General features: G+C 30.7%; 1 protein-coding gene across 1 annotated transcript in view; it reads right to left on the bottom strand.

The window, feature by feature from the left end:
- Positions 1-15,343, bottom strand: part of LOC122271476 (agrin) — a 405,090-nt gene that overhangs the window by 79,950 nt on the left and 309,797 nt on the right. Inside the window, exon 4 of the mRNA XM_087168482.1 lies at positions 9,750-9,986. Within this exon, the coding sequence (XP_087024608.1) occupies positions 9,750-9,986 (237 nt within the window). The remainder of the gene's footprint in view (positions 1-9,749; positions 9,987-15,343) is intronic.

Here is a 15,343-nt window from a genome sequence, read left to right as displayed (position 1 = left end):
CTTGCTTCAAAAGATCCAAAAAAATCGAGTTAAAGGGAGTAAAATTCGAGTAATCGAGAATAATTAACATGAAATTGAAGATAAAAGGGTCGGGCCCTCATAAAAAAATCGAGTTATAGTAATATTCGAGTTATCGTACTTCGAGTTATAGCGAATTGACTGTATATAGATGCTTTTTTGCAAATTTTATCAAAATTTAAACATAGATAACTGTAATATTAATAACAAATATAGATAATTGAAACATCTAAAAAGATGACTAAAATTCTTTTTCAAGTTTTTAAAGGAAATTTTCAGGTTATTTTTCTAGGTGTAAGTTTTTGGAAAACTTTATTCAAAGAAACACTTAACTTTAGGGGGGGGGGATATCATACATTATTATAGGCAAATTATTTCCTTTCAAGCCAACTGAAAAATGATTAAAAAAAATAAATGAGAGAGAGCTTAAAAATGAAATTATTTACGAGAGAGGGAATATTTGAAAATTGAATTTAGTAAATTAACTTTTTCATCAGTTAGTCTTAACCACCTTAAGACGGTTTGAGAGGTAATCCTAAACCATCGTAACACGAAATATTTATTAAAAAAAGAAACATGAGAATTAAAAAGATAAAAAAAGAAAAAGATAAAACTAGTTGCAATGAAAATAAAATATTGTATGTTTATAAACTTGCTACCTGAATTTACACAAATTCAGAATCAAAATCTGAAAAAAGAAGAAGAAATTTTTTTTTATTGATTCCTTATTAAACAATAAAAAGATAAATAAAGGTCCTCGTAAAAGTTCATAATAAAGAGAATAAAACAAAAATAAGACTTTTAGAAAATTAATTATTCCTATTATCCCTAACTTATTAAAAGAATTAAAGGGTATACACACATTATATTTGCTTATGACGTGGGTCAAATCTCATCAGAATGCTCTTATAAGTAAAGTGGGTGCATTTCACGATAAACAGATGAGTAGAATGAGGGAAACAACCGACCTGCTACCATTAAGGAAAAATGAAGCTTATTATTGGTACCCATTTAGCAAGACGATTGTTAAGGCAGAATATTTCACAGTATTTTCAAAAGTATGAAGTGTTTTCAAAAATTGGAAACCGAATCCACAATCATTGTCTGGAAGTTTCAACTTAGGTTCGAACACAATTAACCAGCACCAATGAATAGTTGTTGGCAGAAAAGAGACTCTGTAGGGATTCATCTGACAAAAACCTTGAACAAAAGATAGATTTGTCCAAACCGATTTTGGTTTGAACAGAGAATTGAAGATGGAGGAGGGATTTCGCAGCCAGTGAGAAAGCCAGAAATGCCACAATTCGTTTCCAATTGATGTTGGTGTGGACGGAATAGAAGACGTTGAATTCTGTTCGCTATCCACGAAGTCATCAACCAACCTTGTCACTGTATAAGGATGTGGTGGAGATGTCAAGATGCAAGACGTTTTCTGCTCGTATGGTGCCCTGGTTTTTCTTGAAGGTAAAAGAAACACCATGCAATACTTGAACATATTGAGAGATCAAAGTAATCCTTTAACATACTTCAAAAGGTAAAGTATACTTATTGTAATAATATATATATACTTTGTGTACACTTTATGTAATACTTTAAGACGATAAAATCGATTCGATAAACGATATTTATAAACGATATATAGTTTCAAAAGCGTTCAAAATGTGTTCAATAAACATCAATCTAACTACTAACACATTCTTCTGTGGCCACTGAAAACCCCGGATCTGAACCCAATAGAAAAAGTTTGACATGTGTGCGAAAGGCATATCCTATATGGTTTCTCTCTACAAATATTATCTTTCTTATTAATTATACACAAAATTTTAGATAAAAGAATGAAACAGAAATATACACGCATTTAATAACTAAATGAACGAGTGTCTCTCATTAGAAAAGAAATAAAAAGATAAAAAGCAACAATATTCAAAGTAGAAAAGATAAGAGAGATCAAAATGCTCTCTTATAATCTGAATAAATACTCACTGCTTATCATCACTTACAATATTCAAACATTTAAAAGTCAATATTATGTATCCCAATAGTGTCCCATCTATCTATTCGATTTAAATAAAATAAAAAAGAGACACAATAGATTAGAAGAATCTTTCAAAATGAGGAAAAGGATTAAATAAAATTCAGTAAAAGTGAGAGGATGTATATCCTTCAAAACAGTAATCGTCCTTTTGATAAACTCCGGCGATACTTCAAAGAGTAAGAGTTTCTGAACAGCCACGACCTCTTTTTCTAAAAGATAACACCACGATTAAGGCAATGAATCAATACTGTCAGGTATTTAAATGGTTAAAAATGGAGAATTATCAAAATCGCTCTCATCAATAATGTATCAAATGAAGAATCATCTCTATCATCTAAATTTTTAAAATTTAAGTAAACACACGAAAGATTTAAGAAATATAATTATTCTTATATCATCATGATAGATGGTCAAACAGCCCAATGTGGTCCGATTCCATCCTCCGAAGATTGCTCCATAATGACTTCCGATTTACCTTTGATCTCCAATTCTTTTCATTAATTGCAAGAAAATCAGACTCCACTGAATCAGCCCATCTCAACTGCGACCTTCTCCGCTTTCTCGTTCCAGTGAGTCTAAAAAGCATTATCTTTTTTACGGTATTGTCATCACTCATTCGAATCACGTGGCCCATCCAAATCGTTCTATTTATTTTTATGCATTTAATAGCATCAGGTTGTTTATAAATCTCTTGTACTGTTCAAAGTTAAATCTCCTTCTCCAGTTATTGTTTTCATTCACACCACCAAGCATCTTTCTCTCAAATATCGGGATACAAAGTTCCACCGGTTTTGTCATTGTTCAAGCTTTAGAAGTATATGTCAAGACCAAGAGTTTCGTAAATTAATACTTTAATAATTCTTCTATACAAAGAGAAAGATTTTGCGGAGTATACTTGGTGGTGCAAATGAAAACAATAACTGGAGAAGGATATTTAACTTTGAAATGTACAGGATTTATAAACAACTCGATATTATTAAATACAAAAAAATAAATAGAATGAATTGGATAGCAAACGTGATTCGAATAATTGATAACGATACAATAAAAAAGATACTGCTTTTAAGACCCACTTGAAAAAGAAAGTGGGGAAAGCGGTGATTGAGATGGGCTGACTCGGTGGAGTCTGTTTTTCCTGAAATTAATGAGAAGAATTGGAGATCAAACACAAATCGAAAGTCGGTATGGAGAAATCTTCAGAGGAAGGCACTGGCGCTCATTGGGTTGTCTGGCCAACTACGATGATGATGATATACCAAGAGAATAAATCCTTTAATGATGTAAGCATTCTAATTGACATCAATATGCCACAAATATTCTCACAAAATAATGAAACATAACTATGCTTGAAATATCTAAATGAATGTTTGTTATTAGAAGAGCCTTAACAAAAAATCAGGAAATAAAATCAAAATTGAAGAAGAAGGTAGAATAAATACGAAAAACTTAAGGAATTCTCATCTACCCATCAACCTCTTCATCTTCACACAAAATAATGAAAGGCAATGCATAGGTGTATCCAAATGATGTCCCATCTATTCAAAGCTTAAATAGAAAAGAGATAAAATAGATGAAAGGAATCTTTCAAAATGAGAGAGAGAGAGGATAAAAATAAAATGTAACAAAAGTGAGAGGGAATAGAGTAGAAGAGTGATAGTCCTTTTGATAAACTTCGTCGATACCTCGTAGAGTGGGAGTTGCAGAATGACCACGGCCTTATGTTCCCCGAGCTGACATCACGATTAAGGTTATAAATCAATACTGTCAGGTGTCCTGAAGGGGGACTATTGAAGAACCATCTATATCATCTGGTTCTTCATTGCTTTTCTTCCTTTATTCTTAACTCTTTCCTTTTAGTATCAAAAGAGTAAAAATAATGCAAAATAACGATGCAAGTTATTTAACTATACAGAATGGTCAATTTAATGTCAAGAACGGCCCTTTTAGAATCAAAAGAGTAAAAATAATACAAAATTACGATGCAGTAAGTTATTTAACTATGCAGAATGGTCAATTTAATGTCAAGAACGGCTCTTTTAGTATCAAAAGAGTAAAAATAATGCAAAATAACGATGCAGCTATTTAACTATACAGAATAGTCAATTTAATGTGAAGAGCGGTCCTTTAAATGTCGATTAATTAACAAGTTAAGATTTTTACGTTTTTGTTGACAACTACACATTTTATACTTCGGAATAGTATTTAAAAAAAAAAAAGGTTTTTTATCTTCAGATTCACAAAGGTTCCAATAAAATCCAATCCTGTTCGGGATTGGATTTTATTTTTACGTACACATTATTTTGAATTAATTGTTTTCATTCATAAAAATTTATCATTGGAGCAGTTCCAGTATTATGAAAGCAATTTAGTACATATCTTTTCCATTTTTCCCGCTCTCAGCTCGCAGTCATAAGCCTTTTGCTTGTGTGAGATAGAGGCCATCACCCGCTAGTTTCATGCTTGTACTCCGATTTACTGTTCTAACCTAACTCTGAATGAAAGTTGTAACTTTGCACGAAAAAATTAATTTAACTTCGAAATTTTAATTAGTTTTTCTTCAAATTTTTATATTTATTTAGAAATTGTTTGAATTCTTTTTGAGGAAATTCTTGCTTCTGTGGTCAGAACTCTTGACCTCTGAAATTCTTAGAAGATATTTATTTGTTGTAAATTTTTCTTTTCCAAAATTTAACTTTTTCCAAGTGTAATTTATTGTATATATATATATATATATATATATATATATATATATATATATATATATGCACACTTAATATAACACAATAAAAATACTTTTTTTTCCTTCACTTTTGGCGAAAAATCTATGAAACAACTTATGTTTTATGTGACACAAACTTTCTATACTATACGTATATTCTATTCTATATTTAAAAACACAATTTAAACGCTTTCAAATATTTTCACTTTCATTCGATGTCGATGGAAGGAAAAAAAACGTGATTACTCTGCCACCTCGTGATCTTTGAACTTAATTCTAGCATTAAAAGTTGTGTTTCATTCTACTTTATATTAATTATTAGAATTTTGCTTTACGTTCTTTCTATTTTTTTCACTTTTAGCCAAACCTCTATGAAACGACTTTAGTTTTATTAAGCACTGACTTTCTATTTATAAATATCTATATTCTATTCCATCTTTGACACAATATTTAAACGCTTCCAATAGAGATTTCCGTCTATATTCGATTCAGTGATCTATATTCTACTAATTCTTGTCATTCAACATAATCTGCTCAGCTTCAAATCGTGAGAATTGTCACCAGAAGGACCCGTAAGGACTCAAGTAGGGATTTTAAAGCCCACTTCATTTTATCAAAAGAGATCAAACTTTGAGGGAAACAATCTCTTTAATGGAAAAGAGGCCTCAACTGTGAGAGAGATTGCGAAGTGATGCAGATATCGCAATCTCCCAAACCATAATTCTAAAATATGTCCATGGTATATAAAATCAGGGTTTTATATAAGAAGATCTAATAATATTCAAAAACTTTAAATCGGAGAACCAGTTATATTTGAGTATTCGATGAGATAATAACAATAATACTCGATAGCTTCTTTACAGATGAAGTATTTATACTCCATGACTTTATGAGTATCCAATCAAAGTATGAAATTGATTTGAACAAATTAAAATTTTAGGATAAAACTTAGAAATAATAAGTCAAAATGGAAAAGCCCTAAAAGCAGCTAAAACCAAATTTTTATTTTATATTTTATAACCGTCGTTGTACAGCCGACCCAATTTTTTGGGATTACCACAACTGATGTTCAACTCCGTAGCCTTGTCATTTTGAACTCAATCTAGAGGACAAGAGAACTCCTGCATTAAGTATTGCGAGAAATTTTGCCTTCGTAGAGGACTTTTTGATGGAACTAACCCGCATTTGCGATACATGAAGAGGAAAATCACGAGAACCTCCCATGGTTTGCCGGACGGCAAGGGGACTTTCCTTTCTTTCTTTCCTTCCAGACGCGGATACGTACCTAGGTTAGTAAAACCCTTACCCGTATAATCCGCGTCTGTCCACTATTTCAGTCAACCTCAACCCCGGGAACGTGATTGATCAGTGGCAATTATTTAAAATTTAAAAAGAAAGGAGGTTACAATGACAGCAAGGGGACTCTAACCCATGGTCCGTCTACCACTGAGGATATTTCACATCAGAGCTGTGGTCAGTGCAAGCCGGATGCGGAATTCGTATAGACCTGCCTTACTAGGAATCGAACCTGGTTCACCTGATTGGAAGGTGAACGCTCTACCCCCAGATCCATCGAGGCTCTAAAACCAAATTTGACTTATTTAAACAATTTAAATAAAAAAAGTCAGAAACCAACAATAACGAAAGCGAAATTTTAAAAATATTTATCTTAGCAAAAAAACAGCACTTCTTCAGAGGACACACTGTATGCTGACTCACTGGAGACTTTCTGTAGTCAGTGGTTAAACTAAAGGCTGACTGTGCCTCGAGACCCCATAATAGAAAAACTAAATAAGAGAATGCAATATCTCAAATATTGAAATAAAGATGGAAATCCGATCCCCAAGTCAAAACTACACTGAGAGAGCAGTAGGAAGAACACGTCTACATACATGAAATATAAAGATAACCTTGCTGTTAGAATAGCCAAATAAAATATAAATTGCCAGATCTTAACAATTTTTTAAAAAAATTAATTAAACAAAGCAAAATTATTAAACATAATTATTAAATTAAAAAACAAATAGTTAAAATAAATGAACAAAAGTTTTAATTTTTTTTTAAAGGGGTCAGCATTATATAATATATTTTAAATTCGTAAAGATCTGGTAATTTGGCTATTCTAACTGTAACTTTATCTTCATATTTCATCTATGTAGAAGATGAGGATTTAATATAAACGCATTTACGATATCACACGTAATCAGTTTCATGAAATTTTATGACAAATAAAATATACTATAATTAATATAATCTACAAACTTCTTTTAACAAACGGTATAGTATCTTCACAAAAATAAAAACTCCTGATTTATTTAAAAATTTCAGAGACCACAAATCCTAATTTATGAACTTCCCAAAATGATTCTTCACAGTAGTAAAAAGAACTAAAACTCTTAAAAATACTTAATCTTTTCTAACTCTTTTGTTAGCAGACGGACATAATCCATTGATCTTGTTTCGGTTAATCGAAGACCAGTGGGAAACACGACAAAGAAATCCGTTTTAGCACCATGTTGACTCTTAAAGCAGACAGCCGATTTGTCAAAAGTGCAACCTATGATTATTTTTTTTTCACACCCATGCTGGTGGCATATTTCGAGTGGTTAAGATTGATCACGGTTTTGCCTTTACTTTTGGGCGTTCTTCTCCTCGCTTTGCAATCTATGACCATCATTCAGATTGTTAAGAGTCCTATAGTTAACTGTGTCAGAGATTGATTGCAGAATTTGATGACTAACCATGAAAAAAGAAATGTTAGTCAAAATGAAATCTTAGACAAGTTTTGGTTGTTTTTGTGAGTCAGAGTAGTCTCGAAATAAAATTAAATAAAAGGGAAATAGAAATAAAGAAATAAAATGAAATAAAAATAAATAAATTAAAAAAAAGAAATAAAAGAAAAAGTTGTATTTAAAAATATACTTACTATTCCTGGCCATATTATTAGACGCACTATAAGATTCTATGTAAAATAATAATTATCAGGTGATACTATACAGCTGTATTGATTTTGCGAGACTGAAACCGGTTTGCATTTGTTTACGCCCCTGTATCAATTGGTTAACATTGCAATGCAATACTTTGAAAATTAATACAAATAGGAAGTATATAAAAAATCTCCTGAATAAAAACCCATTGCATGTATGTTAAATATCAAAGCATTGCATATAGACTCATGTAATTATTAAAAAATCATATAGTAATTATTAATCAAATCAAGTAATTAATCATGTATGTTTGTAATCATGTATGGCAAATCATATAATTATTAAAAAACTACAGTGCTTTTAATAATTTGATCTAATTATTATAATATTCTAATACAATGCTTGATATAATAAATATTCTATATTTACATAATATATCGTCGAATTTATCCTATCATCAAATTTATATTATATATCGTCTAATTTAACCCATTGATGCACTAACGTAAACAAGCGCAAACCGGTTTCAGTCGCATGAAAACAATAAAGCTGTATAGTATCATCTGATAATTAAGATTTTACATAGAATCTTATAGTGCGCCTAATAGTTTAGTCAGGGACTGTATACTTAATGTCACAGTTTTCAATTTTAATAACATAAGTACTTAAATAATTTAAATATCTTCTTTCTTATTTCAATGATATTTGAAGAAAGAATATATTCTAAGTGAATTTACAGCACCTTTACATGCATTCTTAATTTCCGAAGTTATTTCTGTCAATTCTGGTTTATTTATATAGATTTATTGAATACTGTTACATGTAAAGTTGTATTATATAATTTATATAAATTGTATAGAAAACTGTGGTAGATAATGTTTAAAAAATTAGATGTATGAGGATATAAAAGAAGGGTAAAAAAATGAAAAATTACTCATGAAGTCGCTAAAACTAAAGGCAAATGTTCTTTTAACATATCTATTCAATTGATAAATCATCTGTGCACCATGTGTCGAACAGTGTCTCTACTGGGGGGCGTTACATTGAGGAAAGAAAAAAAATCTTCCTATTTTTAGGCTGATGAGGATGAGATTCTAAACCATGACCCCACGATCACTGAAAATATTCTCTATCAAAACAGTGGTTGCTGGGAGCCGTGACCAGTATTCAATTAAACCAGTTGTTGCTCATATTCGAACCTAGGTTATTGTATAGGAAGGCGAGCACTCTATTACTTGTGTCCTGATGGATCTGAACATGATGATGAAAGCTATGAGCGCATGGCTATGAACATTATTAAGTAAAAATTTAAATTCGTATATTTTAGGCACTGGACGTTACTATGAAATCAAAATTAAAACACGTGACATCTCAGACTTTGAAGATTATTGTGTAGTAAGAATTGACATCACAGGCTTTCTAGGCTCCGAACAATATTATGTAGTAAAAATTGCAACAGGTACTCTTTTTGGTCACAAAACAGGAAATCCTTCCACTGACGTGTTATAAAACGTGTCATACTACGAACATGTTATATATATATATATATATATATATATATATATATATATATATATATATATATATATATATATATATATATATATATATATATATATATATATATATATATATATATATATATATATATATATATATATATATACTAATGTTCAATTCCGTAGCTTTGTAATTTGGAACCCAATCCAGAAGTCAAGGGAAATCCTGGATCAAGTATTGGGAGAAATTTGCCTTCGTAGAGGACTTTTGATGGAACTAATCCGCATTTGCTTTACACGGAGAGGAAAACCACGGAAACCTCTGACGGCAAGGGAACTCTATCGCATGATCCGTCTACCACTGAGGATATTTTTACGTCCTCACTGTGGTCGGAGAGGAATTCGCATTATAGCCATCGCTGGGATTCGAACCTGGTTCACCTCATTGGGAGGTGAGAGCTCTATCCTCTGAGCCACAGTGGCTCCTACGAACATGTTAGTATAATAGCTTTCCACTTGTAAGTGACACAGAATATGAACAGGTAACTCACCACATCTTCCAATGAATCTGACTTCCAAAAGTCGCATTTCCCGGCAAGATGTTTTTTTCAATTCACATAGGTTAGGGTAATCCTTCCCATCCGTTCCACATACCGCTCTTGAACTTCTGCTGTTGCTGTACATTGAACACTTTTCAGGACAGACACATTCAAAGGACATCCCGTCTAATGTAGGCTTGCACTGAGCCCCAAAGCGGCACTTATGATTTTCACATGGATCTTTAACATCTGCGTGAAAAAATTTTATGTTACTGTTATCTTATCACAATGCTTTTAAATACAAGATAAATAGATTCGATAAAATTTTACATATTGTATTAAGTTTCTGATTTTTTTTTTTTTTTTGCAATACTCAGGCTTTTATTATTAAACCTAATGGGAAATCAGTAGTGTAAAATTTACCTTTGGTTAATTTAACCATTTATTTATATTATTGCTGAACGCTTTTATTGCTGCTGATAATAAGCTAATAAAAATAATATCTTTAAACGCAGTGATATGGAAGGAATATATTCTTGTTGTTGTTGCTGTTTCTAATGCCACTTGCCACACGGGCAAGCCTGCTTGGTGAAACCGAGAAAATATTTTACGGCAGAGTGTACATTTCCTGTTTTTTTTCAGTGGCGCCCTCTATGGCTAAGATTTCGACTTCTGCCACACCATACGTCGCACCCGTTTATAGGGCGGACCCATTCATACATCCATTTCATTCATCCACAGATCGTAATTTTGACTTGAATCAGAGAACGATCGATGTCCAATCCAGTACCCCCAGAGGTTTTGATTTGTTATGGGAACATGAAGGACTTTTGCGACTCGACAGATTTAACGTGCATCAGTCACTTTACTACACGGGGAGTCTTCGGCCGGCAGGGTTCGAACTGAGAAAATAAGGAAATATTAGTATAATGTGAGATTTTCAAAACAAGTTCTAGTAGTTATAAATTATCCTCTTTTGAAATCGTTTTAAACAAGCTGTAGATGTTATCGAATGAAATAAACTATATATATCTATACACCGAAGAGCCATTGCATTATGACCACCCTGCTAATAACATGTCGGACCACCTTTAGCTCTCAAAACTGCTAGCACCAACCGTGGCATTGATTCCACAAGGTGCTGATAGGTAGTCTGAGGTATCTGGTACCAAGCGCTCACCAACTGGTCCTGCAATTCCCTCCCATTGCGAGGGGGTAGCGTGGCAGCACGAATTTGGTTTTCCAAGTAGGACCGCAAATGCTCTATTAGATTAAGGTCAGGTGAATTTGGGAGCCAAGACATGACTTGAAAGTCAATGGAATGTTCCTCGAACCAATCCATGACGATTCAACCCTTATGACATGGGGCATTTTTCTGTTGGTAAACACCATCCCCCGAAGGAAAAACTGTTGCCATGAATGGGTGAACCCGGTCTGCACCTATGTTCAAGTAGCTTAAAGACGTCAGGAATCGTTCTATGAGGATTATGGGTCCTAATATGCCCCATGAAAACATTGCTCCTGGGCGAGAAACCATGAAAACCTGGGCGAGCCCATTGTTATAGATGGAGAATGGTCATAATGTAATGGCTCTTCGGTGTATATATATATATATATACATATAAAATGAAAATTAATAATAATAATAAATTAATAATTTAAAAATTTATTAATTGCTTTGTTTTTAAATAATTTTTTTCTCTTTTTCGATTACTTTGTAATCTATTCCATGTCTTCTCTACATATTGATCTCATTACTTTTTTTTTCAGTCACAGTTTAATGGGAACAAAACAAACTGTTGAAGATGAATGAAGCTCTTTAGATATGTTGAAGAATTTCTGATTGTAAATTGATAATTTCTTTGCTTCAATTTTCTGCAAATAAATTGAAAATTGAATAAAAAATCCGGAATATGCTGCTGAAACATGAACAAAAAACATAATTCACTTATCGTTTTTGTTGCGAGTCATAATGCGTCATAGTTAGAAGCAAATAAATTGATAATTGAGAAGAAAAATAATTATATGCTACTGAAACACGAACGATAATTATAATTTACTTATTTTATTTGTTTCATGTAATTGCATCTTATTATACTTATCTTATTTGTTTCATGTAATTGCATCTTATTATACTTATCTTATTTGTTTCATGTAATTGCATCTTATTATACTTATCTTATTATAGCATGTTATAATTGGAAGGGTAATTTTGGCTTACTTTTTTGTAGGTGTATTTTTTTAAATCATACTTAAAATTAAAATATTTATTTATATTCCAGGTGTAACTTAATGTCACTCAATGACTAACTATCAATTGACAGTTAAAAAATCTTTTTTGTTTTGTACAATATCTATCAAATTTTTGAAAACTAAACAATACTATTATATTTAATACTATATATTTTCGCTTTTTATCGTTTAGTTAAATTTGAGGAAATTTTTTATAAAAAAGAAGAAAAAAAATAAGAATGCAGAACTGCGAATTTAGAAAAAAAATGTTTAAAACTATTTAATTGGCTCAACTGAATTTATGTTGACGTCACAAAACTCTTAAATTGAACTTAAAAAAAAAAAAAAAAGAAAAAAAGAAAAAAAAAATACGAGGAATCAGAGATGATAAATTAGTCTTGATATTAGTCTAGAAAAAAACAAATTAATAAGATCAAGCTCATCTTTAATGAACTGTAAATCAAGAAGATAAATCAAAATATCTTTATCTCTTACAGTCGGACCTCTATTTAACGAAGTCGTTTAATCCCGATATTAAATTCGTTACATGGAAAATTCATTAAATGGAAAATCACCTTTTGCAATACTTAAACAACACAAAACAGTTTCTAAATTCCTCAACACTAGACACAATTGAAATAGAAATTAATACACCTTTATATTGTAAACTAGTATCTACTATTTATTTTATACATCTTTACCATAAAAGAAATCTGCATGGAAAGCAAGAATAGAGCAAAACATTATCCAGTGTTACACTATCATGCTACATACATTTTCAACTAAAAAAAGCTAAATTTTTGCAAAAAATTATAGCTGCATTTTTTATAAAAGTAATTTTAAACATACATTACATGATGCATTCTTAAATTTAATTGCTTTCGATAAAAGCCGTTAATTTTGTCTGAGTTTTTCGTTTCAAATGCGAGCAAAAAGGGAAAGGGATTTTACTGCTTTCTCTAAAAATTTCGAAAATCAATTCAGGGTCCTTTCCCCCATGAAATGCGTCATGCTCTGAAATATTTTAAAAAATGGGGAAAGTGGATCCAAAAAAAAAGTTCCTTAAATAGCAAATTGACTTCGCCATTTGGAAGTTCTTTTACGAAGAAATTTCCAAAATGTCCTTAGTATCTCGAAAAAAAAATCGCAAAATAGAGAAATTCGCAAAATTCGTTAAATAAAAGTCAGATTGCATATCTTTAAAAAAAATAATAAAAACAGAATAATTTGCAGAATAAATGGCATTAATGGCAAGTTTATTACTTATCAACATAAAAAAAATTGTAGTTGCTATTGATCTTGGAAATTCTGTGAGTCGTGCATTTTAAAATAATCTGATATATTTCATATTCCTCACTAGAGTGGATGAAGTTTTTATGCTAAGAACCCTACCAACTGGAATTGTTACACCTTCTTATAACGTTCCACTGGGTACATATTTGAATCCTTGGCAGAAAGGTGTGATTTATAGCTGCAAGCATTTTCATACCACTATAAAGAAATATATTTTATCTATTTCACTGAGTCCATTTTGAAACTCTATTTCCCGGAAAAGGTAGATTCAAATGCATTACGGAAGACGGAACAAGAAGATTTGGAAAATTTGAAAAGTAAAATCCGATTTGAAAAGAAAATGTGCTTCATGTACCTTCTTATTTCTACTGAGAAGAGTTTGACTTCCTTTTTTTTTACTTCCGTACCTGAAGATTCTGCAATCTTTGAGAAAAAAGAAGGCGTGTGTGTGGATGGGAGATAAGAGGTTTTGCCTGTGCGGTCATTTTTAAATAAATAAAAGATATTTTTAAGAACAAATATTTCCATTTTTAACGTCAAAGGACAATATTCGTCTCAAAATAATTTAGAACCTAGCAACAGCTTTTCAGAAATCTAGTTTTTTTTAAATAAATATTTTAAATAGACTTTATCTTAAATATTGCAAACATTTCAATTTTTCCTAGAATATCAAATGGGAATACAGTCTGACTTCTATTTAACGAACTTCCATTTCTCGAATTTCTCTATTTTGCGATTTTTTTCGAGGAACCAAGAACATTTTGAAAATTTCCTCGTAAAATAACTTCTAAATAGCGAAGTGAATTTTCTATTTAACGAACTTTTCTTTGACATCCACTTTCCCTATTTCTCAAAATATTTGAGAACATTTCAAACTTGTTAACGCATTTTATGGGGGAAATGAATATGAATTGATTTTCGAAGCCACTTAACTTTTAAAGAAAGCAATAAAATCCTTTCCCTTTTTGCTTGCATTTCAAACGAAAAAAAACGGACATAATTAACTGATTTTTTCAGTATCAATTAAACTTAAAAACGCATGTGGAAATGTATGTTTAAAATTACTTTTATAATAAATGCAGCTATAATTTTATACATAAATTTTGCTTTTTTAGTTGAAAATAAATGTATGTAGCGTGATAGTGTAACACTGGATAATGTTTTGCTAGAGCTCTTGCTTTCCATGCAGATTTCTTTTATGGTTAATATTTATAAAATAAATAGTAGATACTAGTTTGCAAGATAAAAGTATATTCATTGCCATTTTAATGATGTCTAGTGTTTATGAATTTAAAATCTGTTTTGTTTTGTTTAAGTATTTTAAAAGGAGATTTTCTAATTAACAAATTTTCCATATAACGAACTTAGTCTCGGTATGTAGCAACTTCGTTAAATAGAGTCCCGACAGTATATAAATTTTAAATTTCAGAAGTCTGGTTAGAGTGAAAATTTTTTTCTTTGACCCTTGTTTTTATAACAAAAAGTTTTCCAGAAAAGACGGAATTCGTATTAGATTTTAAAACGATAACGAGTAAACAATGATTTTATTTCGAAAAAATATTGGCAAAGTAGTCAATATAGTTAGAGTAGAATAAAAGAAAATGTATTCAAATATCCTTACCGTAGTTAAAAAAAAATAATGAAGTATAATCCTAGCAATCATAGAAAATACTCAATACTGTAATAACAAGTTTCTATTATAAAATATTAAGTTTAAATATTAAGATTTAGTTAATTTAATTATGCTGAAAACTGTTTTTGCATTCCTTTTCATTCTATTATTAGAAAGGTTTCAAGAAAAAGACAAAATTTGCGTTATATTTCTTTAAAAATAATTTTATTAGACCCCCGAGCATTGATTTCATTTTGTAAAAAAATTCCAAAGTAAACAAAAGATTAATAGTATACTATAAGAAAATGTATTCATTATTACCACAGTGAAATGAAAGTAATAAAACATTATTCTAATTATCATAGAAAATACTTAATTTTATAATAACAAGCTTTTATTCTAGTGTTAAGCTTAAATATTCAAATGCTGTAGTTTGATTATAGAGAAAACTGTTTGATATTTTTTACTA

This window comes from Parasteatoda tepidariorum, chromosome 7 (assembly GCF_982258835.1).
Source record: "Parasteatoda tepidariorum strain Cologne lab strain chromosome 7, Ptep-v5.0, whole genome shotgun sequence".
Classification (NCBI taxonomy): Eukaryota; Metazoa; Arthropoda; class Arachnida; order Araneae; family Theridiidae; genus Parasteatoda; species Parasteatoda tepidariorum.
The sequence above is the reverse complement of the archived record's forward strand: the minus strand, read 5'-3'. Positions and strand labels throughout refer to the sequence as shown.